The 27,434-nt window shown below is 47.6% G+C and overlaps 1 protein-coding gene and 1 long non-coding RNA gene across 2 annotated transcripts in view; one reads left to right on the top strand and one right to left on the bottom strand.

Annotated features, from left to right (window-relative positions):
* Positions 1-1,140: 1,140 nt before the first annotated feature.
* Positions 1,141-27,434, bottom strand: part of LOC118583494 — a 58,683-nt gene continuing 32,389 nt past the window's right edge. The window contains exons 4-9 of the long non-coding RNA XR_004944946.1: positions 8,505-8,614; positions 5,787-5,941; positions 4,836-4,949; positions 4,368-4,465; positions 3,548-3,708; positions 1,141-2,891 (exon numbers count right to left, since the gene is read on the bottom strand). This is a non-coding gene — a long non-coding RNA (uncharacterized LOC118583494). The remainder of the gene's footprint in view (positions 2,892-3,547; positions 3,709-4,367; positions 4,466-4,835; positions 4,950-5,786; positions 5,942-8,504; positions 8,615-27,434) is intronic.
* Positions 22,706-23,218, top strand: LOC118583493 (60S ribosomal protein L23a-like). Its single transcript, XM_036186861.1, has one exon. The coding sequence runs from the start codon at positions 22,706-22,708 to the stop codon at positions 23,168-23,170; it is 465 nt and encodes a 154-aa protein (XP_036042754.1). The 3' UTR covers positions 23,171-23,218.

The following is a 27,434-nucleotide window of genomic DNA, read 5'->3' as shown; positions in this document are numbered from 1 at the left end:
GCCCAGGCTGACAGGAACTGCCCCTGTGCTCTGCTCCTCCTCAGGTTGGGGATCTGGCTGGGGCCTTCCCGTAATTAGTAGACTCTTGTTAAGACCCAGTCGCGCCACACTTGGGCCAGCACTTGTTTTTGTTCCCATGTGGAGGCCCTTGCAGGAAGACCAGACCCATGTGCGCAGCCCCATAAATCCAGTCGGCGTCGCTCATTACAACGTTCCGCTTCAGGACTCCGCCAGCCTCAGCCTGCGAGGGCTTCTCAGGCCATAGGGCCTCCCAGCAGCCAGGCCCAGCTCTCTGTGCTGCTCACAGGCTCAGACATGAGCTCATCCAGCACACAGCGTGTGAGGAAGTGGCCGGGCGGCTCTCTGGAAACACGGGGACAATGTGCCTATTAAGGCCTTTTCAGCTCCCGCCCCACAGAGCAGGACCACCCCACTCTGCACCCTGCCCAACTCAGGGTAGTGCTTCGAGAAGCCATTTCTCAGAGATGTGCCCAGGGGTGTGGCCTGTGCTCTCAGCAAATGTCACAGGATGTCACTGAGCATCAGAGACAAAACAGTGGCAGAGATCTAGGCTCAGAAATGGAAAGCTTCCAAAGCTGCCCTGACTCTCGGGGGGAATGGCCCACTCTGCAGGTCATCACTCCTCAAGGCCACCATCGCCATGGCTACAAACAGGAAGCTCTTTCCCACCTTGGTCCCCCCTCCCCAGGGGACCCTGCAATAAACAGATGACTGGACAAGGACACATGTCTCCTCACTGGGAAGTCTGGGAAGGTGGACGGACACAGAAGAACCCCAAGTAAGAGGGATGGTGTCCTGTGGCCTGTGACCTCCAGTCCCTGTGTCCTGCCTGGCTGATCTTTTGGTTTGTGTTCCGAGGAACTCCTAGGAGAGTGGAGACCTAAGCTACCACTGTGAGAGCTTGTGAAAAGTCACCTCCCCTCTTGTGTAGGGTTGGTGGTCCAGGGCTAGTCACAAATGGCCTAGAAGTAAGAACTGCTTTCATTCCTTAATCACCACATAGGGTAGAAGCTGTGTGCTGGTCAGAGTTCACACCCAGACTAGCTATGACCAGGTTTTGGGGAGCAGCTTCCTCATCCATGTGGTTATTCCAACCATGGGCTAATTAGGAGTCACCTTTATTGTATGAGGCCAAAAGGACTGAACACTTTGGAGACCCTCTCCATGTGGCACTGTCATGGCTCAGAGCAGCCAAGCAATGTCTAGCTTGAAAAAGAACATTCTAAAATAATATTGGCTAATATGGCAGACACTAATTACAAGTGGTTAAATTTAAACTAATTAAGATTAAATGAAGTCACTAATTCATTTCCTCACCCATGCTAGCCACATTTCAAGCATGTGATGGCCACACATACATAGTCAGTGGGTGCCATGGTTTGATGGCATTGAGGACAGAACATCTCTGGTATAACAGAATTATACTGAGCAGCTCGATTCTAGAACACCAAGTCCACAGCGCCTACCAGAATAACGTTCTGAGTTTTCTGTGTCATTTGATTCAGAAAATGGAACAAATGTCCCAGTCAGGTCATCCCCAAGAGCAAATGATGCTGAGCTACTAAATGTGAGAACCAGAACAGAGAGCACAGCAATGTTCACACAACAAACATTGCTGTGCTCTAGGAACACAGAAATTCCTGACACCCACCATCATGTAGAACTCCTGAAAAGGGCTTCCCTGTTAGTGGCACACCTCCCCTGTCCAGACCCAGGAGGCCACAGGACCCAGGTGCAGTGGCCAAGCCAGGCTTGGCTGCAAAGCTGGCAGGCGTTCTGAATGGATTTGCACAGTGTGAATGTATTTCCTTCTCTGCATTATTCCACTCCTCTGGGAGCCAAGGTCCCCTCAAGTTCTTCATGTAGATGCCATCCATGCCTTGGAGCTGGGAGGGGGCACCCTGAGTCAGTGCTCACCCAGGTCCCCAGATGACCTGCTCCTCTGCAGTCCACCTGGGTCAGTCCCCATGCAGAGATGGTGAACTCAGTCAGCTCTCTGCTACAGCCCTCTTCAGGGGTCAGGTTCGTGGAGCTGGGATGGGCATAAGTGTCAGGTGATGCCCAGTGCATGTGTCTGAGGCTAGGGGTGCCTCATGTTCCTGTTTCAAGCCACAGCCAGGGCACACAGCAGGGAAGAAGGCAGAGCAGGGGGCCCAGTGCCTCAATTTGTTAGCCATCTTCAGCTGTTTATTAAGCAGAGCACTGGCTTCAGGGCCATGTATGCCTGGTAGTCCTGAGGGGACTGTCAGCAGCCACTTCCTCTGGGTCACGGAAACCTCCTCCATTCCAGCTCCCTTCCTCTGACTTGTGTCCTTATAACAAACACGAGTCCAGCACTCAGAGCAGTGACCACGCCCAAGATGACAGGTGGAGAAACTAAGGCTGGAAGAGCTCTGGCAGTTGCCAACCCTCTGTACTACCTTGGGGCTTGTCGCCTGCTCCCTCAGCTGTCCAAGAACAAGGCACCTGGTGCCATCTGTGGCTCCTGAAGTCAAATGAGGAGTCCTCTTCTCCGTTCCAGGCCTCTCAGTGTCCCTTCTTACTGTAGGCCGCCCAGGGACTAAGTCACCCGGCAGGATGACCGCTGAGAACTGTCACTCTGTTAGAAGACATTTCCTCTCCCACAGACACCAGCTTGTTTAGCGACTCAGAACCACCGGCCCTGTAATGGGTCCAAGAAATGGTCCTGGACCACAGAGCTCCCACTCACACCCAGGGGTCACCGAGGACTCACCAGGAACAGCCTGCCAGTCTCGGGGCAGTCTCCCAGCTGGGCTCCTCTGGCCACTGGCATGAGCCCATTGTGATGGAAAGGCCCAGGCATGCACCCAGGCTCTGGCCTGAATCAGCACACTGGAACAGCCCAGGCTCTGCAAAGGGCAGAGGGAGACACAGCACCTCCCTGAGGCCTCATCCTACATTTGTCTTGCGGAAGCCCTAGGACTCCGGTTTAAGAGCCTTTTTATAGACTCCTATAAAGGAGAAAGTGAACTTTTACCATGTTTGCACTCTACTAAGTCAATACACATAAAAAGGATAACAGCTGAGCTTCCTCTGCCCACTCGCAGCCCAGCCAGCCAAGGGCAGTAGGTGCCACCAGTTCCTGTGGGCACCTCAAGGCAGCTCTTTGTCACCCCAGGCTGGAAGATGGCCTATATTTTAGAAAGTAGAGGGTGGGCACTGATGAAGTTGGAGGCCCTACCCTGGCTGGGTGAAAGTGGGGGGTTGGGTGATTCCTGTCTCCACTGAGCAAGATGCCCCCCCCCAAATGCATGGCTTTCATGACTTAAAGATGGAGAGGAGGGGAGAGCAGGAAGCTGTAGTTTTACTAGGAATTCTCCACCATCCTCCTTTAGCCCCAACACGCACGCTGCCCTTCCATTTAAAGAGAGCTTCCTTTTTGCTTTGAACTTACCCCTTAAATCGAAGCAGCCCTGTGCTGGCCCTTCAGGTTGGAGGTCCACCTCCAAAGATGCTTGCCTACCTGCCTGGGAGGAACAGGGGGACTGCTTGGGGCACTGCTCACCTTGGGGGTTGTCCTGGAGGATGCAACCTGCCTTCCTGGCAGCCCATCGGAGTCAAGGGAATCAGGATTTGATGCCTGAGACCTAGTAACATCTCAGAGGTGGGGTTGTAGCTGTTAGTGCAGAGCCATCCACCCACTCACTCATCTGTCCTAGGCAGCTCCTATGTGCAAGTCACAAGAATGATGTCATCATGTCAGTGGTAGCCAGGCTGGGCTTCCAGCTCTAGGTTCTACTAACTGTGATTTGGGGTCTATTTCTTAATCTCTCTGAGTCTATAACTTACCCATACACAGACACACCCCCAGCCACTGTGAAATAGCTGTAAAGATTAAATGACATGATAGATGTGTCTGGAATGGAATGGGTCCTCAATACACAGTAGCTCAGAGCACCAACACCTCTCTAAAGAAGCGCCATGGTTTAGATCTTGTTCTCCAAAAGCCCACACTCAGAGGGCTCCCCTAGCATGAAGCCATTGGTAGTGGATGGTAATGTTAACAGGGGGCCCCAGTGGGAAGGAAGTCTTCGGGTCACTGGGGAGTAAGCTATAGTGTCTTGGTCTCTTCCTCTCTTTTGCTTCCCAGTGTCCCCTGTTTGTAAGGGTTCTGCCCCACTGTGAAGTGCAGCCTCAGCATAGGCACACAAGCAATGTGATTAGCAAACACAGACTGAAACCCCCAGAGCTGGCAGCCAAAATAAAGCCTTTCTCTTCCTCAGTTAGCAGTCAGTCGCAGGCATTGGTTACACTCATGGAAAGGTTCCCTGGCTTGAGAAAGAGCCAGGCTCCTAAGCAAATGAGAAAGTGCGGGGTGATCTTACCTTGATCACGATTAGTGCTGGTTCTCCTGAGGAGGCAGGGTCACTATGATGTTCTTAGGCCTCGGGGGAGTCAGTCTAATACATGACTGCTTTTCCATCTGCTCCAGAAGATAAACACCTTCTTACCTGGGTAGTTAGCTGCACCAGGCTCCCTAGAGGCCAGGGCATCCAAAGCTGCCTAACTAGGGAGGGCCAGCAGGGGTAGGCATCCCAGACAGGGCCACCTAGCATCCCTCTTGCAAGCTAGCATCTCTCTGCTGCATCCCAACTGGGAAATCTCTGGGAAGTTGATATCCCTTTTCAAATTCTAAGAATTATCTGCTAGAGGTCTTTGTGAATTTCATATATCCTGAGGGAATCTGTGCAATAGTTTCATCTTGTTTCTGAATGGGGCAAAACCCCATCAGTGTTGGTCATCTAAACAAGCTGGGGGGAGCTGCAGAGTAGCCCTGTCAGTTAAGTTCTTACCTTACAAGTGAAATCATCACCATCCACATAAAAAGCCATGTACAGTGCACACCTCTGCAAACTCAGTTCCCAGGGCGGTGAAGACAGGTGGATCAACAGAGTCCACTGGCCAGGCTGTCCAGCCAATCAGCAAACAGGTGGAAAGCAATAGAGTAAGACATCTCATGTTGACCTTTGGCCTCCACACCCATGTATGCATGCACATATGTGCACACACAAATATAAGAAAAAAAAAGTTAAAGGCTGAGTCCAGTCCCAAACCAATGAACAAGTCAGACATAAATGGAGTCACAGAGACTGTGTGGGGAAAAGGAGGGAAACAGAGATACAGAGGACAGAATGATGCTCAGAAGCAGTCACCAGACTCCTGGCAATGCCAGGGAGGCAGGTGGCTTCTCAATCCCTCTGCTTTTCAGTTTTTCCCTCCCCCTCCTTGATAACAGCCCTGAAATTGGACTCAGTGGGTTATAAGAAAATAAGGATATGAAATTTGAAGAGTGGGAAGGATGAGGGTGGATCTGGGAAGAGTTAGAAAGAAGGCAGGGGTGAACGTGATGAAAATACATTGTGCACATTTATGAAAATACCCAAAGAACTAATAAGGTTTCATATATATATATATGTGTGTGTGTGTGTGTGTGTGTGTGTGTGTGTGTGTGTGTGTGTGTGTGTGTGCATATATATGTACATATATACATATGTGCCAGGGAAGATGAGCTCTGAGCTGGGCCTGGAATGAGCTCCCTCTCTAGGGATATCCATGGAAACCAATACATTGTTTATTGAAGACAGCTGCAAGGCATGTGCCTTTGTGAGTATTATTCTATCAGAGGAAACCTTGGGGGCTCCAAACTGGCCTCTCAATGACATGAGAGTCCAGGGCTCAAAAAGGAAGGGGCAATTTCTGAAAATGTCAGCTAATTCTCTTAGAGAAAAGACTAGATCACTTACCTCTTAGCCTGGCTTCTACCACAGGGCCTGGGACAGATGGATTCACAGGAAGCAGGTTGCTCTTCAAGCCCATTTGACTGAGGACGAGGAAGGCAAGGGAGCCTCCGGAAGTCCAGCACAGGATGTGCAAGCCGAGCCTCCTGGGCTTACGACAGCTGTACTTTGGGGAAAAAACAAAAACTGCCACCCTGTGATGCAGGCTTGTTTCTGGGCCTCTCCTAGAAGCACAGGCCCTTGCTATCATTCCCAAGAGAACATTCAGCCTAAGCCCCAACCAGGTCCACCAAGAAAGGGCACACCTGATTCTGTCCAAGCTTCCTAACCCCTTCTCACTATTGGAATGGCCTTTGAAAGCAGATACAAAAAAAATCTCCCCTTTTCCATGGCTGTCCAAGGCTTCTCTGAAGATAGTGGCCAACACAAATACCACCCGAAAAATGAGACAAGGAAGTTAACACTCAGCTTTAGGATGGTAAGTATCTACTTGTGGGTGGTGGGCCAAACTTCACAGAGCAACTTCCCAGACCAGGGTCATCCATCCTAAGCCCAGGGACACCACAGGGAAAGTGTTCCCCGATGATAGTTGTTCCAGGATTTTGTCCCTCATAGCACCTTGCTCCCAGGTCCTGAGAAAGCTGGACAGGCAGAGGTTAGGGTCTCATGAAAGCTGGACCCATGCACAAATGGAGAAACTCTGGCCATGTGTGACTGACCAGTGCAGAAACAGTGTGGGTCTCAGAGCTGAGGGCTGGGCCTGGAAGCAAGGCTGAGGTGATTGCTCAGCTCATCAACAAGCATGGTTTGCTAATTTCTATTCAGAGAATCATCTGGTGTCTCCCTGGATGACAGCCCTTGAGTCCCCTCTAAAGTGGTTGCTTATGGACAATCTGCCTTGTAGATAGTCTGGCCTTTCCATTCATGACCACTCAGCAGCATCTGAGCTCGTGTGTGACCTAAGGATGCCAATTCTCCTGTAACCTGTAAACTGCAGTGTAGGAGAAACTGCTCTAGGAAGATACCAGATGCCCTCTGACCAAGTGAGATGGTGGCTTGTAATGTAGGATCCAACTCTCAGGTTACTTTTCTTGTTCAGGACATTTCAGAGGACAAGATAGACCCTGGTCCTTGAAGAGCCAAGAGGTTTCACAACTGGAAAGCCCAATTCTGCTTCTCACAGAACAGCCTCAGAGCCAGGTCTACTGTCTGACAAACCCTTGCCAGGGCATCTGAGCCACTGCAGACAGAGGCAGTGAGTGAGATGATGTAGGACCAGTATGACACTACTGACAGTGTAAAGTGACGAGTCTCAGCCAGCAGTAGAGGCAGCGGAGGCAGTCACTTGAGTCTGTAGAAAAAAACCTTTAAAAAAGCAAAAATGCAGCTTTGCACCATTCAGAACAGGGACCGACTGCCACATGAGCGGGTAGGTTCTAGATTATTGCAGAGAGCAGAGGCCAGCATGTCATAACAAGCAAATACATTTTTAAACATCCAACAGTTTTAATTAACTGTACTCAACTAATTACCTTATCAGTTTTGAACAGACTTCCCTCATCCATCACTCCTTGCATATGACCAGTCAGCATTCTACAATAAGGAGCCCTCTCTTCTACCATGAGGGACTGACTGCTAGTTAATGGCCCTTAACCCATCACCATGACAATGCGTTTTGATGCTCAGACATCCCAGCCTGGACCAGGGGGAAGCTCTTCAAGTCACTCAACTCCCCTTTTTACAAGACCTCATCCATCTTTAAGCCCTTTCTTCATGCCTTCCATAATGAGATGCCTTGAACTGTTCATAATGAGGGTTCAACTGTTCCTGCCCAGGCTTTTCCAAAGAGCCCTGTTGCTTTTGTGGAAAATGCTCTCTCTCTCTCTCTCTCTCTCTCTCTCTCTCTCTCTCTCTCTCTCTCTCGTGTGTGTGTGTGTGTGTGTGTGTGTGTGTGTGTGTGTGTGTGTGTGTGTGTAGGCCAGAGGGCAGTGTTGGGTGTCTGTCTTTATTTATGTATTGGTATTTTGAGACAGAGTCTTACTACTACACAGACCAGGTTGTCATAGAGATCAAGCTGCCTCTGCCTCCTGAGTGCTGGGATCAAAGGTGAGCACAAGGTCTCCAGGCAGAGTCTTTCTAAACTAGAGCTCTCTGATTCAGCAAGGCTACCTGACTAGTGAGCTCCAGGCTGCTCCTGCTCTATGTCCCCGCCCTATGATTACTCAAAAGCACTGTACCCAGCTTTTCACATGGGTGCTAATGATTCAAATTCAGGTCCCCACACTTGCATGGCAAGCACTCTACTTACAATGTCATATCCCTGCTCCATAACTAGATTCTTAAATGTACCTGGCTGCTGCCCCATACAGTTACCTACTGCCTGGCCTTATTGTGGGGTTGGATTGCTTAAATGCGGTTTCTTAAAGCAGTGGTTCTCAACCTTCCTAATGCTGTGACCCTTTAGTACAGTTCCCCATGTTGTGGTGACTCCAACCATAAAATTATTTTCATCACTTCTTCAAAACTGTAGTTTTGCTACTGTTATGAATCATAATGCAAATATCTATGTTTTTAGTCTTAGTCTTAGGCAGCCCCTGTAAAAGAGTCATTTGATTGCCCATTTGAGAACCTGTGTTTTAAAACTCAAGTGAATTATAAACTGCTTACTGTGATATTAACGAACATGAAAATTGTAAATGAACGCATTGAATTGTGTAGCCTTACCCCAGGTTAGCTCTGGACGCCTTCTATCTCCTCCACATTGCCCCAATGTTCTTCCATAACCCTCTCCACTCCGGGCAGTCACAGATCCCTCACCATCTCTGTGGACCTGCCTTTGTGGGAAATTCCACATAAGAGACATTGCATTAGCTGTGCTTTCTCTCTGACTTAATTCAGGCAGCACGTTTTCAAAGTTCATCCATGTTGTGACACTGGTAAGTAGCCCCTTTGTTTTTACTGTGACATCACACTGTGCTTAATGGATGTCATGCTTCATTTATCCAGGAATCAGCTGTCAGCTGATGGACACTTGGCTTGTCAGTTGGTGACTATTATATATATATATATCACTGCTATGAATAATCTCATACAAGCCTTCTCAGAGTAAACATTCTTGTTTATCTTGGGTAATATGGTTGGCAAAGTAATGGGCATGTGTTGGCTGCTCATTAATTGACCTTAAGAAAGCAAGATGATGTGGATTGTTTTATATTATGCCCATGCTCTAATCCCCAGAACCTGTGAATATGATACTGTAAGGAAAGAAGGAATTAAGATCTCCATATACTGCAGGTTACTAATCAGCTACCTGTAAGGAAGTGAGATTATATGGACTATCTGAGGAGGCCCAGTATAATCACAAGGATCCTTAAAGGGGAGCGTAGAAGAGAAAGGCAGTATGATGGAGCATAAGGAGTCCTCGACCTACCGGGGCTGGCTTTGAAGTTGGAAAGGGTGGCAAGGAGCCAAAGGACTCAGGGTGGCATCTAGAAGCTGGCAGAGAAAATGAAAAAGCTCTTCCCTGAAGCCTCAGAAAGGAATATAGCCTGCTCACTCACCTTGATCCAAGAAGACCCTATAGGACCCTGCAGGTCACAACTGTAAGATAATACATTTTTATTGCCTAAAGCCACTCTCTTGGTAGTAATTTGTAATAGTAAGAATTGAGAAAATCAACACAGGTAGGTGTCTAAGGGTGGATGCTGGATTAGACTGGAAATTTAGGTTTGACTTTTTCAGAAATAGACTTTTTTAAGTGGCTGTACCATTTCACAGTCTTACCAGAAAAGTGTGTGTTTAGCTCCTTCTAGAGCCTTGGGACAATTGCGTTTTACTGTTTTGTTAATTTTATTATTGAGTTTCAGGGGAGAGAATTTTCCAAGCTTCTCATCCCACTGTTCCAGGGCAGAATAGCTTGTTGACTGAGTCATTGAGAGAGGAAAGACTCAAAGAAAAGCCAAATGTTTCTTACTGATTTACAGGCACTGTTGGAAGGTGAGAGACTCTGGGGATCCATCTCCAGCTGGTGATTTGGAGTAAATTATCTCACTTTCTTCTGCTTATTCACTATAAAACAGTGTTAACTCCAGGATTTGCCTCCTAGCTGTGTGCTGGAGATAAGACGGTACAGGTGCCAAAGCCGTTAGCTGTCTATAGACCTGTGATGGGCAGGCCAGAGAGAACAAACTAACTTCTGCCAGCTCTGACCCACCGAAGGAGACAGAGGAGGGGGGGCTGAGGATTACAAAGAGCTTGGGTTCTTGAAATGTTTAAACACTTGTCTTATTTGACATGTACATTATTTTGTATATTAATTTTCAAAATGAGTTTTGTTGTGACCCCATCATGCATGTATATAATGTACTTAACTCACATTTACCCCCATGATTCTCTCTTATTCTCCCTTTCCCAATCCTTTACCCTAAAAGTTGCCTTTTATATCCATGTTTCTCCCTTCCCTGCCACCTAGAGCCACATGAAAGAAGCATGTGACATCTGTCTGTCTGAGTCCAGTTGATTTCATTTAACATGGTAACTTTCAGTTCTATCTAGTTTCATCAACAATATAATTTTACTCTTTGTTATGGAAGAATAGTTCCCCATTGTGTAGCTATCCCACATTTTTCATTGATGAACACATGGACTGATTCCCTCAACTGGCTATCATGCATAATGTTGCTATAAGTGAAGATGCTGCTGTATCTGGTACACGACTGTTTCCTTTAGGAATGTACCCAGGAAGAGCATAGCTGGGTTATATGGTATTTCTTTTTTTTTTCTTTTTCTTTCTTCTTCTTCTTCTTCTTTTTTTTTTTAAATTTTTAGGAATGTTATACTGGTTTCCATAGTGCCTGGACTAACAGTGTAAAAGTGGCCCTTTCCCATCATGCTCTCCGTTTGTTATTGCATTCCTTATATCCTCCCTGGATGATGCAGAATGCCAACCTACCTCTGATACATATTTTCCTCACAGCTAAAGACACCAAACAAGTCTTTCATGTACAAATGAGCCACCACATGTACATCTTTTGAAAATCATGTGTTCAGCCCATTTGCCCATTCATTAGCTGGCACATTCACTCACTGGGAGCTTGATGCTTGAAGTTCCTTATACATTTTAGGTATCAATACTCTGTCAGATGACAAGATTTCCTCTCGTTCTAAAGGCTGCCTCTCTTCTGTTGTTTCCATTTTAATTGGTTGTAGTCTCACTTGACATGTTTTGCTATTATTTCCTGAGCTACTGGAGTCTTCCTTAGAAAGTCGTTGTCTGTGCCTACATCTTAAAATGCAGAAACCTAAAAGCTAAGCACTGAATCCCATAAATCACACCTTGCCAGTGAAAGCCACATGCCACCATCTTTCTTTATTGGGCTGGGACTGCAGACTTGACCACAGTCAGCACTTACTTCCACAGTCTTCAAAGTGGCCCCCTGGGAGATGGACTGAGAAGCATGCTATCTGGAAGACTGGAAAACTGAGGCACAAATTTGCCAAGTGGCTCACTCATGGCTCTACAGAAAGAAATGCTGCTAATGTTGTTTATTTTGTGTGAATATGTATGTACATGTTCATGTGTGTGCAGGTGTTCACCCACCTGTGTGTATGTGCATGCATGGTGGAGGCCTGAGGCAAGCCCCCCAGACCCTCTTGATTACAAGCATGTGTTGCCATGCCCAGCTTTTCATGGGGGTGCTGGGGATCTTAACTCAGGTCCTTTTGCTTGCAAGCACTTTAACAACAGCCATCTATCTCCCCAGCCCTCCAAACCTTTTTCCTTTTACAGTGTCACTGGTTGTCACCCCTAGACATGGTTTCCACCCACTGGTGTGGAAAGATTATGGTTCATCCAATCCGATGTTACTAAGGTGTTCAACAACCGCAAGCACATGCAGATCTCATTACCCTACTTCTCACCTTACTGGGCACAGATAGCCACGCGTGGCTTGGTGAAGAGTTGATTCTCTGTCACAGAAAGGAAGCCATGCTTAGGCTAAACTGGCATCTGTTCTGAGCCCAGTACTGTTTTTAACGCTTTTGTAAAAATGGAATAAGTCGAGGCATCCAAGGTCAATACACCTTTCCTTGTTTCCTGCCCCCAGCTCACAGTGAAGGCCTTGCCCATGGATTCACAGTCCTGCCCACAGCTCCTGTCCTCAACCTTGCCAAGACAAATCCTTCCTGAGGGGTGGCCTCCTCCCACATCCCCCACCCCCAAGTCAGGAAAGTCTCTAGTGGCCTCATAGTTCAAGGCCTGTCACTTCCCTCCATTCTACCACAAGGAAGCAGGAATGGGAGGTGGGCTGGCTTGCCTGCCAGACAACTGACAGGTAATCACAGATCTTTTCAAATATTTATTTTTATTTCGTTTTCATTGGTGTTTTGCCTGTATGTATGTCTGTATTAGGGCAGCAGACCCCCTGGAACTAGAGTTACAGACAGTTGTGAGCTGCCGTGTGGGTTCTAGGAATTGAACCTGGGTCCTTTCGAAAAACAGTCAGTGCTCTTAACCACTGAGCCATCTCTCCAGGCCCTAAACCCAGTATACTGAGACTCAAGACTCTTTGAATGCCTCATTCCTCTGCACAGCAGCCTTTGCCGTGGAGACCCCCCCCCCCTCCAGCTTAGCCTTGCTCTGCTCCACCTGACACAAAGCATGCAGTGCACAGGCTAGATGCCTGTGTCGCCCAGGGGAGGGTGTGCAGTGCACAGGCTAGATGCCTGTGTCGTCTAGGGGAGGGTGTGCAGTGCACAGGCTAGATGCCTGTGTCGCCCAGGGGAGAGGTGTGCAGTGCACAGGCTAGATGCGCTGTGTCAGGGAGGGTGTGCAGGCACAGGAGATGCTGTGTGCTAGGGAGGGTGCAGTGCACAGGCTAGATGCCTGTGTCGCCCAGGGGGGAGAGGGTGTGCACAGGCAGTCTGCTGCCACAAGATCTGCTGATCTACTGCAGCTCAAAACCACAAGCTGATGTTTGCGATGTGACAGTCCTTTTACTGAAAAGCAAGGGGTGATTCACTCTGTTACAGTTTGGGATGTTGCTACTCTGGAGAAATCTAATCCATTAAGTGAGCCATACCTGTTCTCCTGAGCCACACCTCTAAACTCTGAGAGGGCAAGGTAGAAGAAAGGGGGATGTGGAGAGAACATGGAAGCAATGTGAAATCACATCAGACCCTGTTTCAAACCCAACATGAGTAGCCATGCCTATGGTCTGTCATGACCCCTCTTTCCTGCCCCCAGGCCTCACAAAGTTGAGTGGAGGTACTGAGACAATGCCCTCTCAAGGCCCCTCCCCCTGCTGTGTGGCAAGCAGTGGGAAGAGCAGCCCCCTCCCCAGCTCTCTGGCCACAGCAGTACCTCAAGCAGGGAGCATGTCCCCAGGACACAAGGGAGGGCTAGGATGTGTGCCCTGTTCATGACTTCAGGAAACTGTCTCCTCTAATCACAGAATGAGATCCCTAGGGGTACTTGGCAATCAGGGCTGCTCCCCACATCCCTCAGGGCCAGGCAAGGCAGTGAGGTTGAGAAAGGCAGTAGACAAATATTCCAATCCCACTTTTGAAGGCCAGCCAGCCTTAATCATTCATTCATTCATTCATTCATTCATTCATTCATTCCTTTGTAGCCTATTCGGTGACAGCAGCCAGGTAGGAATTGGTGACTAGTATTTATTGTGAGATATTTAATTACACTGTGTCAAGGTAAGTCACTGTGATGGGTTTAACAAAAAGCTAAATGGCCAATAGCTAGGCAGGAGGTGTAGCAGGGACTTCTGGACAGAGAGAGCTTGGAAGAAGAAAGGGAAGACACCAACCAGACACAGAGAAAGCAGGATATGCAGGGTGGGAGAGGTAAAAGCCATGGGACAAGTGGCAGGACACAGACGAATAGAACTGGGTTAATTAAGTTATAAGAGCTAGTTAGAAACAAGCCTGAGTTAAGGCCAGCTTTCATAATTAATAATAAGTCTCTGTGTCATGATTTGGGGGCTAGTGGTACAAAGACCTGACTATAAGCATTGCCCCAGCACTCTACAGTTTCCAAATTAATTTTACCTTACTTCTCTTTGGTGACTCTCATGACATCAAAGCAGGGTTAATATTCTGCCAGTTCCCCAGATGAGCATACTGATGTCAGGAATGATTTGCCCTGAACAAGGAAGTGGCCAAGTCATGCTAAAACCGAGAATAGAAGTACGTAGATGGACTACATGTGCTATCTAGAGACCTAGATCCTCTTGGGACAAGATAGGTGTGCTAAAGTGCAGTGTATCAGAAAAATTTCGTGGCCATACATATCTATAATCCCAGCACTCTGAAAGCTAAGGCAGGAGGATTGTGAATTCAACATCAGCCTGACTCAGAACAACCACCAGAAGCATGTCTCTGCTATGTACGTACTGCAGGGCGTTGGTAGTCAGGGTGCCCCTTCCAGCCTTACACTACTACAACACCACTGCTGCCCCCTGTCCGCTGTGGTACTTCACTGTGTGCCTAACCAACCTCATTTGCACACAGCAAGCATCACCACATCATCCAGAGGACTCCAGTGCATGTTCCACGGAACACTTTAGGATGTTTCTAGGCAGCTGGCCTGGCACACTGTGATGGTTCAGGATTCTACACTAGACTGACCAGAGTCCCCAGGCTAGTGAACCAGTTTCCTCCCTGCCTGGCCTCCCAGGAAGAGAAGATCAAGATAGAAGGAGGAGGGGAAGGAGGAGGCGTCCGAAGGGATCTGTGGCTACCTCATGCCCAGGCATTCCCAGTTCTCTCCTTTGTCTACACCCCTGTAACTGAGAGGCCTGTCTAGACTGAGTGGCTACTAGAAGTAATCCCAGGAAAATCTCCCTGAAACCTGATCGCTCTCCTTATCGAGGGGCAGGCAGATTAGCCTGACTGATTGAACAATGGATGAGATGTCTTAACAGGGTCTCTATGTGTCTCTGGTGCAGAAGAGGCTCCAAGAGCACAGGACCCACCTAGTGGGGGAATCTGTCCTTTGGGGTCAGCACTGTGCAGGTGAGAGGTTTGGGAGGATCCACTTCCTCTAGGGTGTCAACTCTAACCTAACCACCAGGGTCCCTCCTGGGGCTTGAGGGCACCACAGTATAAGTGCACAAGTTCCCGTTACACACAGAAAGGTTGTCCAGCCTGGGCAACTCACTCAAGGTCACGTGAAGAGTAGGGAGTCTGGAGCCAGCTTGTCCGTTTGACAGAAGCCCCAAGCTCCTCTCCACATTCCTGTCTTGCCCTTGGTGGTCACAGAGCTGGGGTCAGCTAGCCAACTGTGGGCCTTGTCTGGGGCTCAGATGACATTCTAACATCACCCAAACTGCGTCATCTCCATCACCAATTCGAGGACCAGCCCTCACCCCTGCCTTGTTCTCTGAGGGCTTCTAAGGGTAAGATCAACCTGTGCCTGAGATGCAGATCACATTCCTCAACTACCAAAACTCAGAATTGATTTTCTATTCATCTAAAGCAAGAGGCTAGCAGCAATACACAGGAGGATTGCTCTCTACCTGGTACTTGGGGAGATGCTTATATACTGGAATGGGGACTGGGGGATCACTGTTCTGAATACCTGTGAGCTGCTCTGATGCTCTGCTAGGGCTTCAGGTCACAGATGAGGAAACTGAGGCTCCAGAAGAACCCATCAAGGAAATTAGACAGCTCTTCCCTTAGGATGCACCTGAGGGGTTTCCATGGAAACACTGTCAGCTCATTAACTAGAGTGGGTAGCACTGATCTCCCCTAATACCTCTGAGAGGTTTTGCAACCTGAACACCCAGCCAGGGTCCTAATTCATCTCAGCAAGTGGCATCAAATGTGTTTCTGTCTCTGTGATCTCAAATTGGATAATCCTTGTCCTCCTGGCTTTCCATTGGCCAGAGTAACACCTGGCATGTCATAGCGAGCCCTTTGCTTGTGTGTGATATGGTTCTGATAGCTTCAGCTGTCCGTACGGTACCCCAGCACCTCTGCAGACTGTCCAGAGTGAAGCAAATTCTCAGCTCAGGATCTAGCCCACCCTGTCCCAGACTGTAGTTGTTTGGGTCGTCTGTTGCCTCCGTTTCCACAGTCCACTCAGCTTACAGAAGGCATAGGCAGTGCCTTCATCTCTAGCCAATGGCCACCTTCTTCATGTGTTTTTATGGCCAGGCAAGGATAGCAACTGAGCCCGGCCCTCCCATAGGGATGGGGACCAAGCCAATGGGAGAAGGTCTGAGATAGTCCTGACTCTGTCATGAGGCAGGGAAGGTGGGGCAGAGGAGAGAGAGTCAGGCAGTAGCTTGGTGTTAAGAGCAAAGGAGGCAAAGAAAGCTGGTTGCACACCCAATTTCCCTGGGCAGTGGTGAGACAGACCCTGGTCACAATGCCATCATCAACTCAACTCAGAGGACATAGAGTGTGGCTGGCTGGGACGTTTGAGGTCAGACTCAGATGACACTGCTGTGCAGCTGAGGAAAGGGAGCCATTGATGGCACAGGGCTGAGTGCCCAGGTCATTGTGGGGACAGAGCAGCAGGTGGACTGGGATGGGGCAGAAAGAACGGAGCCATCCATCCAAGAGAGCAAGCTCTAGGATCCATTTTCCTTACCCTTTATAAGCTGTGTGGCCTTGGGTAGAATACTTAACCTTTCTGAGGTGTTTTTCTGCTGAGTTGAAAAGAGACCATAACAGCAGACCTGTCGTGAGGATTAAACTTGATAATGCATGAAAAGCATTTGGCAGGGTGCCTGGCACACAGTAAATGCTCAATAAATGTTTGCTCAGAAAAACAAAAAGGCGAAGGCTGATTCTAGGGGCCCTTCCCTCCCCCAGTCCTCTCAATCAATAAAAGCAACCCTTTTATCTAAATCCCCGGGTCTAAGCGGAAACCAAACACAGCAGCTGCAGCCCTGCCTTCTAAGACCTACACCCCCTGCCCCGGCTGCTCCAGCTCGGCCCTTGCTGCTGTGGCCCAGGAAAGAAGGCTGGCGCTGTGACCTGGCCATGAACCTCCCCCAGCTCCCACACACACACACACAAAAGCCATTGCTTTGTCTTACCAATGCTCTGCTCAGCCCTGACTCCCTGCCCCATCAGGAGCCCACGGACCTGGGCAGATCCTGACAGAGTGGCACACCTGCCTGGGGTTGCTGCCTGGCCCAAACGTTGAAGGCTAAAACAACTCGTTCTTCATACTCATTACTTTGGGTGGTATTTTTTGTGCTTGGTACTGACTCCTGCATGAAGAAGGGAAATTCAATCCAGTGTAAAATATGCTTCACAGAAGACAGGGTAACACAAGCTTTTCATATGCTGGGAACTTTCTGTTGGCCTTTTCACAAGAAAATTGTGGAGTCTTTCAGGTGGACTTGGAGGCACATATACCCAGACTCTCCATGGTGGCTACAGAGAATTACCCTGCTGACCACATGTTGGATGGAGGTGTGGGGTTTCCAGTGTGCTCATCAGCTGCTATGTGCCACAGTCACAGGCAGGCTGGACACCACCTCAGATCTAAAGGAAAAAAGAGGCTGCGCTCCTGCTTGCCTCTGGATCACAGTGCATCTGCCTTGCTGTGCGGCAGATATACCACAGGCCAGGAAGATCCTAGGCTGCAACCCCCTTTTTACCACTTAAAAATCTGCAAGGCTTTCTTGATCTGACCCTCAGCTATAGGGTTAAACTGGGTCTCTGCCAGCTGCAAGAGGGGAACTAAATATGACAGCTGAGCCTGTGTCCAGCACGCCATAAATATCTGTCCCTTCCACAAGTGTCCATTGCAGAAGACAGCACAGCTGAGCCACCCTCATCCCCAAAGTAGGCCAGTGAATCCATTATCTAGAGAGAGCGAAGTCATTTTTAAAATTACTATTACTAGATCATTAAGATAACAGGGATTTTTAAAAAGCATCCACGGATATTATCTAAATAAGCTTCAAGTTTCCTGGGTGTGCAATAAACAGATAAGCATGGAGCCTAGTGGCCCTGGATGAGAACTAAGCCCTGGCCCTGTTTCCAGAAGATGGAAGGGTGCTCCTGTTCTTGCAGTGTTCTGTCTCACAGTAACTGTTCCTTACTGGGAAAACCACATGGAAAAATCCATGGAAAGGTGCAAAGTTCATGTCAAAGTGGAAGGAGGCATAAATCCTTCATGAATGTGTATCTTTCACTTTTAAAACTAGAGGACACAGCTCAGCGGTTAAGAGCACAGCTTCTCTTCCAGAGGACCCGGCTTTGGTTCCCAGCACCTACATGGTGGCTCACCACTACCTGTAACTCCAGTCCCATGGGATCCACATTCTCTTCTGGTCTCTGTCGGAACCAGGCACACATGTGGTACATGCATGCACACACGCTTGCACACATACAAACATACACACACATACATGCAAAACACACATACACATAAAGTAAATTTTTTAAAAAAATTTTAACTTTAAAAAAGTAAAATGAAGAGGCTTTTCAAAATTGGCTTGTGTTTCCAGTTTCTAGTGCAGACTATCTAAAACTATAATACCAAGTTATAAACTCATTCTAATAATGTACTAAAACTTCTTGCTGACAGGTCTTGGTTGGTAGAATTCTCTTTCAAATGTAAAGTGAAATGTTCCCACTTTGTCTCCAGCATTTGTTTTTTGATAAGCACAGACATACCTGGGATCCAACGCAGGCAGACAAGAGCAGGAACACTGTTTCCACAAGTTTTCTGAGCCCCTCCACAACCAATTCCTTCACTCCAGACAGTGGTTCTGTCTGTTCCAGAGACCCATGTGGAAGCATCCTCCTTCTGCTCAGCATGCGGGGAGATGTACCCTGGATGCTGTGTTTATCAGTAGTTCGCTGGTGTGTGGGCTTTGGTTTGTTATTTTATTGCCAAGTGCTATTTCACTGTGCAAATGTACCACAATCCATCCATTCACTGACTGATGAAACTCGGGTCATTCCAAGTTTGAGGCTCTGATGAATGAAGCTGCTATTAATACTCACGTAAAAGTCTCTTGGTGAACATATGTTTCCATTTCTCTTGAATAAATACCCGGGAATGGAATATGGCAAGTGTGTGCTTTACTCTGAAGGAAACTGCCAGCTCCTTTCCCAGAGGGGCTGCCCAATTTTACACTTCAACAAACAGTGTGTGACAGTCCCATTACTCCACCCACCAGCACTTGGGATCACTAGCTTTTGTTTTATTTTTTTTTTTTTACGTTTGAAATATATTCTCCCACAGATTTATTGAGGTATAAATCACAGGCAATAACATTTGCTGGTTTTAAAGACACAGTTTGATTAACTTCAGTACTTGTATATAGTTATGTAACCATAACCACAATTAATATACAGATACACAGTCAGCCTTTTCATTGTCCCCCAAAAGTTCCCTCTGCATGCTCTCTGCAGTTAGGGAAGTCTAATGGCCTTTGACCCTGCCCCCGCTTTCCTCCCCACCCCGACCCGCACCAATCTCCTACAATCTTCCTTTCACAGAATTTCACAGAAATGGGGCCATACAATGAGTGGGTTTTTCACTCAGTGTTTTTTGAGATCCAGCCATTTTGTTGTGTGCAGGACTATTTCTTTTATCAATCAATATTTGACAGTGTAAGTCCATCACAATTTGTTTATCTCTTTGTCGCTGGGTGGTTACTGTGCTGTTCCCAGCTTAGAACTCTTATAAATAATGCTTGTAAGGCTATATGAGTCTTTTCCATTATCCTTGGGTAAATAAAGATTCCCGGGAGAGTCCTTGTTCCCCTCTGAGCTTCATAGTTATTTACGGTCTGTATTCCTACCAGCATTCTGGTTTCCTGAACTCTCACCCATTAAGCTATGCTTACAGCATTCTAGAACTTCTCCAGTTTGCAGCTCCAAGTGTCTCTAAACTGGCCCCATAATCAGTTCCACAGGCCTAGGAACCACACTGTCAGGTTCCATCCCAGTGGCAACCCCCATCCTGGCGCCACTTTAAAAATGTAAGTTGCTTTTCTTGTCAACGGGACCCAACACCTGACAGATAGATATACCTTAAGTGGGAGAGGCGGCTTCAGAGAGTGTAGTCCATGGCTACTTGGGCCCCATGTTGCCTGGGAAACATGGCAGGAACATTTTATGAGGATGCTTTTTGCCCGATGGCAGGCAGGAGATGGAGGAACGAGACAGGAAGGTGTCCCCAAGAGCCCCCAGGGACTCACTGCCTCCAGCTAGGCTCTGTCTGTCTCAGTAGACTTCCACAACCTCCCTGAGGAGTGCCTCCTCCATCTGGAGATGACCTGTCCAAGCTATGAGCCTACGGGAAACACCGTTTATTCAAAACAATAATATCAACTTGAAGAAAAGGAAAAGTTTACTTGGGCACATGGCTTCACGGGTCTGAAGGCACAGCTGCTCAGCCTGTTGCTTCCAGGCTTGTGGCAGGCAGTGTATCCTTTAGAGAGCACAGAACAGAGGAAACTCAACATCCCATAATGACTGGGAAGTGAAGACAAAGAAAAGGGTGGCCAACCCAATATTCCCACGTAAGAGCAGACTCCAGCCAGCTAAGTTTCTCTAACCACACTCCACCTCTTACAGGTTCTGCTGTTCTGAAACTTCAGCACACAATCTCAGACCAGGAGAAATGTCCCAGAGTTAGAACCATCCACTCATACCATGTCTGGCCCCTGAATGGCACCACTAACCAATTGTGCCTAGCGGAAACTTACCAGGATGTTCACCAGCTTATGTAAGGTGCACATTCATCCATAGAGCATGTGGGGGGAGGTCACTGCCCAAGAAGACACATCCCACAGGACCTTTTACTAGGAACCTGTCTATGCCCCAAACAGAACAAGCTGAGGTAGGAAGGAGGAAAGAGGGCTTAGTACTTTCCTGGATGGCACTTGCCTAGATAGTGTTCTGGTAGATTGCTGACCCTCACCACCAACAGGACCCAGATTCTGCCCATCCTTAGGCAGAGTCCAAAGAGAGTGGTGAGATTACCCCTCAGGACGTGGAGCCTAGACCTATCCCCACCACTAACCAGCTGGCATTATTTTCTGAAATAAAGCTAGGAGAGTGCCCTTCATCCTGTCCATCTATGACTAAGAAACTGTGCAACTGCATCAGACACACCAAGGGGTCCAGAAGCATTTGCTCTTAGAAGCGTTAGCACCATCTTCATCTTCTTCTTCCTCTTCCTGCCCCATCTCCCCACCCCCTTTCTCTAGTCTACCTGTGTGGCTTTTCCTGGAGAGACACCTTAAGACATCTGTTCACTCCAAAAATGGCTCCAGTGATGGACCAAATACCCAACTCCACCTACATTTACCTTAGTGAACCTGTGAGTTTACTGGGGTGACTTAGAGGCAGTAAGGGTAAGGAGCTACTTAGAGGAACATGGATGACTGACGGGCAGATGCATCATAGGAAAGTTGGTGACAATTGTAATGGCCACAAGAACAAAGTCAGAGTCTTTACAAAGCACTCAGCATTCCTTGTGGCCTGGGATTTTAATAAAAAAAAAAAAAAAAAAAAAAACGGTTGTAGATGTTTTGTGTATGTGTGTGTGTGTTGCGCCACTTGCATACCTGGTGCTCATGGAGGCCAGAAGTGGTCTTCAGATCTCCTGGAACTGGAGTTACAGATGGTTGTGAGCTGCCATGTGGGTGCTGGGAATCAAGGTCATCTAGAAGTAGAGCCAGGGCTCTCTCCAGCCTCGCAGTCTGCAGCCCTAGTTATGACCTGTCTTTGGAAGCTAACCCTCACCTCTCCCACATCTGCCCTGCCTGGAAAAGAGCCTGAGTTTGTAGCCAGTGGTACCTGGCAAGCATTGGTTTAATGTGATCATAACTTGGGTGGTCAGAGAAATGAAAACACATTTTAGACCAGATTTTCGGCACATTTTAAATTCTTGCCACTGGTCCTCAGCAATGCCAAAGAACATCTGAACCATAAGGAATGTGCCATGGAATCCCATGCCCAAGGAGGAGCATGTGCTGAGCATTGGCCAGTCCTACAGTAGCAGCAACAAGGGCACTAAAGCCCTAAAAGGAACCAGTCCTTTCAGGTTGTCCTTCTCTTTCTGTGGCCACTAGAATAGGTTCCCTCATACAAGAGTATCAGTAGGTAAAACAAATGAACAAGGACTCTCCAGGTCTGAGGACCACAAAAGAGGGGGCCTTGGAAGCTGGAGTGATCAGAAAAACCAACCCCTTATCCCATGTATAAGCCAACAACCTCCTAAGCAAGACCCATGCTGCACATGCACAGAACCTACTCAGACCAAGAGCTGGCCACAGAATGCAAGGCTGAACCTGCAGCTTGAACCTAACTGGTAATGGCCTGCAAAACAATTAACGTTACCTAGAATATTTCACAGAACCCATGGTTTCACAACTTACCATATAGTATCCCAAGTTCAAAATTACCCAACATAGAAAATATCTAGAAAAATCTGACAATTATCAGAGGGAAAGACCATCACTGGGCATCAACCCCAAGATGACTCAGATGCTTGATTTCTCACACTAAGATTTTTAAATGTAGCTACAGAATCACCCACCATAAAATAAACATAAATAGTCTCAGACTGAACAGAAAACAGATGTGTAAATATATAAAAACAACAATGAAGAAGAAAATGCAGATTTCATAACTAGCAAATTGAACATCTGAAATTTCAGATCACAGGATAGGTTCACTAGCAAGGAGATTACAGAAGCAGGAATGGTCAAAATGAACATGGAGTTTTAAAAGAATTATCCAAGTTAAACAATAGAAAGTTTAAGGACAAATGAACAGGATTTCAGAGAGCTGTGATAATTTCAGAAGGTCTAACACCCATGTCATTTCAAGTCCCTGAGGGAAAAGACAGTAGTACAAGAGGGAAAAATACTTGAAGCATTTTCAGTTTGAAACTTTGGTAAAGAATATAAAGCTGCCTTTTCATCAAGATGGCGCCAAAGGCGAAGAAGGAAGCTCCTGCCCCTCCCAAAGCCGAAGCCAAAGCGAAGGCCTTGAAAGCCAAGAAGGCAGTGCTGAAAGGCGTCCACAGCCACAAAAAGAAGATCCGCACATCACCCACGTTCTGGTGGCCCAAGACCCTGCGGCTCTGGAGGCAGCCCAAATATCCTCGAAAGAGCGCACCCAGGAGAAACAAGCTTGACCACTATGCCATCATCAAGTTCCCCCTGACCACCGAGTCAGCCATGAAGAAGATAGAAGACAACAACACACTTGTGTTCATTGTGGACAAGGCCAACAAGCACCAGATCAAACAGGCTGTCAAGCAACTCTATGACATTGATGTGGCCAAAGTCAACACCCTCATAAGGCCTGATGGAGAGAAGAAGGCATATGTTCACTTGGCTCCTGACTATGATGCTCTGGATGTTGCCAACAAAATTGGGATCATCTAAACTGAGTCCAGCTGGCTAATTCTAAATATACTTTTTCACCATAAAAAAAGAATATAAAACTATGAATAAATAAGCTAAACAGAGTTCAAGTTGAGTAAAGTTAAAGAAATCACATCTAGACACACAAAAACCAAACTATTCAAAACTGGAGATATTAGTGGAAAAAAAAAAAAAAACAACAACCTAAGAGCAGGTAGACAGTGCATGGTCAACCCATGTGCATCCACTCAACTGGTTTTTGACAGTTGGGAAAAGACCAACTCAATAGATGGTGTTGGAAAGCTGAATGACCACATGCAGAAGAATGAAAATGGGCCCTTCTCCCACATCAGATCCAAAACCAACTCAAAATGGATCAGACTTCAGTGCAGAGCATGAAACTCTAAAACAGCTAGAAGAAAAGGTCAGGCAGAAGCTCCGCACGGTGGTCAGGATCACCTTTTGGCTATGACCTCAAAATCAAGGGCAGGAAACCAAATAACATCAAAACAAACAAAAACCCTACACAGCAAAAGAAACAATTTACAAAATGAAGAGATAACCCACAGAATGGGAGAAAAATCTTTGTAAATCACCTCTAATAAGAGGCGCGCGCGCACACACACACACACACACACAGACACACATACACACACACAACACAACACTGTGTGATTTTCTCCGGGAGCCATGTAAATAAATGTCTTCACCCCAGATAGGACACTCACCACAGACCAAGGAAACAGCCCCACCTGTCTAGCCTGATGGACCAGTGACTAACTGGGTGACTGACAGGATGGAAGCAAGCAATGACGGACGCGAGGGAGGACAACTGGAGGCTAGAGCAGTCTCCCTGCACCTCGAGCAGGTGTGCACCACTTATACCTCCTCAGGGAGGGGCTTGTGAGTCCTCCCCACTTCCACAAGGGAATGTTAGTAGGTTCAGTTCTGTGAGGGTCTCATGTGGGTACTCAGGGATGCTCTTGTTCAAATGGCAATGACCACATCATGCCTGGGACAGAGCTCTATAACATACATTCAAGGAATGCAAACTCAGTAACAAGAAGAGAACGTGAGCGGGGCAGTGGTGGCACACACCTTTAATCCCAGCACTCAGGAGGCAGAGGCAGGCAGATCTCTGTGAGTTTGAGACCAGCCTGGTCTACAGAGCGAGTTCCAGGACAGCCAGAGCTACACAGAGAAACCCTGTCTTGAAAAAACAAACAAAAACAGAGAGAGAACTTGATTTTTTTTTTTAATTGGCAAAGACCTGAGCAGCTATTTCTCAAATGAAGGCATTCAAATGATCAGTAAGTATGTGCAAACTGCTCAGGATTGAGATGGTCAGTTCTCCCAACTAGGTCCTTGCCTTACCCTCTCTAAAAACCAAGTGGATAGATGGGGAAGAGAGTGTACAGACAGGAAGTACTTTATTGTCAGTTTGGGATTAACAACTTTAAATGATAAAAACAAACTTTAAACAGTTGCCGTGTGGGATGTGACAATGCAGCTGAAGAGATTTGAACTCCAGTCAGCAGCGGGACAAGAGTCAAGAGCCACTACAGCTCCAATAGTACCACAGCTCTCGAGGGTCTCTGAGGCTGCAGGTCAGGAAGATGGGAGAGTGGAAGAAGCTCTCGCAGCTGCAGGTCAAATCCTGGAGGCTAGCTCAAGCCTTCTCTCTGCCCAGGGTAGAAGCCTCAGGTGCAGGGTGATACTGATGAATCTGACCCTGGCACATCTTGAGGGTGGTCTTTCTACTCCTTCTCCGTCAAGCTCAGTGGTGGTTCTGTGCTTTGAAGTCCACTGCATCTGAATGTATAGGGGGCCAGCTAGGCCCTGATTGGTTGAATGTGGGTATGCAAATAAGGTGAAAAAATGAGACCAATCAGGAAAGAGCTGTCAAACCTGGTTTAAAGGAAAGGGAGAGAACTCTCAGTAGGCCAGGAGTAGCCAGGAGCTCACAATCAGGTCTGGCTTTGTGCTTTCTGCCTCTGCAGTGGCAAGGGAAGAGATATTTGCTTGGTTCCCATGTGTTCCACAGTTGGCTCTGGGCACCTCCTTTGCCCTCACAGCTTGAACAAGCTGGCTGTCAGAAAGTTCTGCGTTGGAAGAGGAACTCCTTTCCCTATCAGTGTTTACTAATCACCAGGGATTAATGATTTAAATTAAAACAACAGTGAGACAATTGCCAAAATACAGAGTCAACCTAGGTGTCCATCAGTGGATGGATGGATAAAGAAGTGGTGTGTTACATATGCAATAGAAAATAGTCAGTCTTAAGAAGCGTGAGGACCCTGCCATTGCGACAGCAAAGGTAAACCTAGACGACCATGCCAAGTTAGACAAGCTAAACATAGAAAGTCAAACACTCCATGTGTGTGACCCAAAGAAGCTGGCCTCTGAAAGTAGAATGATGCATACCAGAGGTTGGATCTGGGAAGGGATGGATGGAGAGGGCTTGATAAAAAGGCACAGTGCTTCAGCTAAATAAGAAATAGGTTTTGAGGGGCTAGAAAATGACTGTGTTGGTAAAATGTTTGCTGTATGACCATGAGAACCTGAGTTTGCAGATCCATCACCCATGTAAAAAGAAAACAAACAAACAAAAATCCAGGCATGGCAGCACACATCTGTAACTCCAGCACAGGAGTGTGGAGACTGGTGGACCCCTGAGCTCCTTAGCAGTCATCCTAGTCAAATTAAGGCGCACCAGGTTTCAGTGAGAGTCCTTGTCTCAAGAAACAAGGTGGAGGAGCTGGAGAGATGGCTCGGTAGTTAAGAGCATATATTATTCCTGCAGAGAACCCAATTCTATTTCCCAGCACCACATCAGGGGCTCACAATAACCTGTAATGGCAGCTCCAGAGGGGCTCTGGCCTTTGGAGGTACCTGCACTCAATGTGTACATGAGGGAAAGAAGGAGGGAGGGAGGGAGAGAGAGGGGGAGGGAGGGAGAAACCCTGTCTCGAAAAATGAACAAACAACAACAACAACAACAAACAAAACAAAACAAAAAAAAAAAAAAAAGGAAAAAGGATCCTGGAGCATTTTGTGGTACCAAAATGTAAAGAAGCATTAAATGACTGGGGGCTGTGGCTGCAGGCCTGTGGCTGCTCAGATGGCCTGCACTTGATCCCTAGTGGAGCGTGCTCTCTACTATGGTGATAAAACACTGGCTAGAAGCAACTTGAGGAGGAAAGCATTTATTTGACCTCACAGCTTACAGTCTATCATGAAGGAAAGTTAGGTTGTTAACTCAAGACAGAAATCTAGAGGCAGGGACTGAAGCGGAGATCATGTGCAGGAACACTGCTTACTGGCTTGCTCCCTGTGGCCTGCTCATTCTGATTTCTCCCCCCCCCACACACACACATAACATTTTTATTGAGAACATCACATCATGCACCCCGATCACAATCCCTTCCCAGTCCTTCTATGTATACCCCACCTTGTGATCCCCCAAAGAAGATAACGATGATGATGATGATTATGATGATGATGATGATGACAATAATAAAAGAGTCTACTTTGTGTTATCTATACATTCACTGGAGTATGGTCAAATTCTTAGTGGTCTGCCCCTCAAATAGAACAGAGTCCTTCCCTTCCCACACCTCTGCCAGAAGCCATCAACTGTGGCGAGCTACTCCTCAGTACCTCTGTCACACTTTTTAAGAGTTCTCTTTGGTGGCTTCCTATTAGGTTGTTACTTTTGGGGGTGTTGAGGGAGGTGGTAAGGGTTGTCACAAAAGCCTTCCAAATCCCTCCCTCTCAACTGTGCATCTGTAACCACCTCCAAATCACAGCAAAAGCAGCCTCCTTGCTCTTCAGAGTCAGCAGGATCATGGGCCTCCACATGGTCTTTGGTGACAACACAGATCACAGACCCCCTGTTGCGGTAAGAACACAGACCCAGACAAGGTCCTCAGCAGCAGTGTGGCAGTGCCAGCCACTCAGATCAGTATGGCCCTGCTGCAGCACAGCCCACGGACATCTGCCTGGCCTTTGGTGGTAACTCAGACCACTGACATCAACGCAGACCCTGAATGCAGTAGGGCTTTGGGCCCAGACATGGTCCTTGTTGGCAGTAAAGACCCAGATATCACCGTTGCCTCAGGTAGCAGTGCATCAATATGGCCCCCAGCAGCAGCACAGCCTATGGATATCAGGCTGCAGCATAGACCTCAGATATCTGCCTGGCCCTCAGTGGTAACATGTGCCACAGCCATCATCCCAGCCCCCAGCAGATAAGAGGCCCAACAGGGCGAAGGCCTCAGCTGCT

Source organism: Onychomys torridus, chromosome 5, assembly GCF_903995425.1.
Source record: "Onychomys torridus chromosome 5, mOncTor1.1, whole genome shotgun sequence".
Classification (NCBI taxonomy): domain Eukaryota; kingdom Metazoa; phylum Chordata; class Mammalia; order Rodentia; family Cricetidae; genus Onychomys; species Onychomys torridus.
Note: the sequence above shows the minus strand (reverse complement) of the source record. Positions and strands in the feature narration are given on the sequence as shown.

Bases quoted from the DNA above. Each gene is read 5' to 3' on its own strand.
- LOC118583493 (XM_036186861.1), top strand. From the start codon at position 22,706: ATGGCGCCAAAGGCGAAGAAGGAAGCTCCTGCCCCTCCCAAAGCCGAA.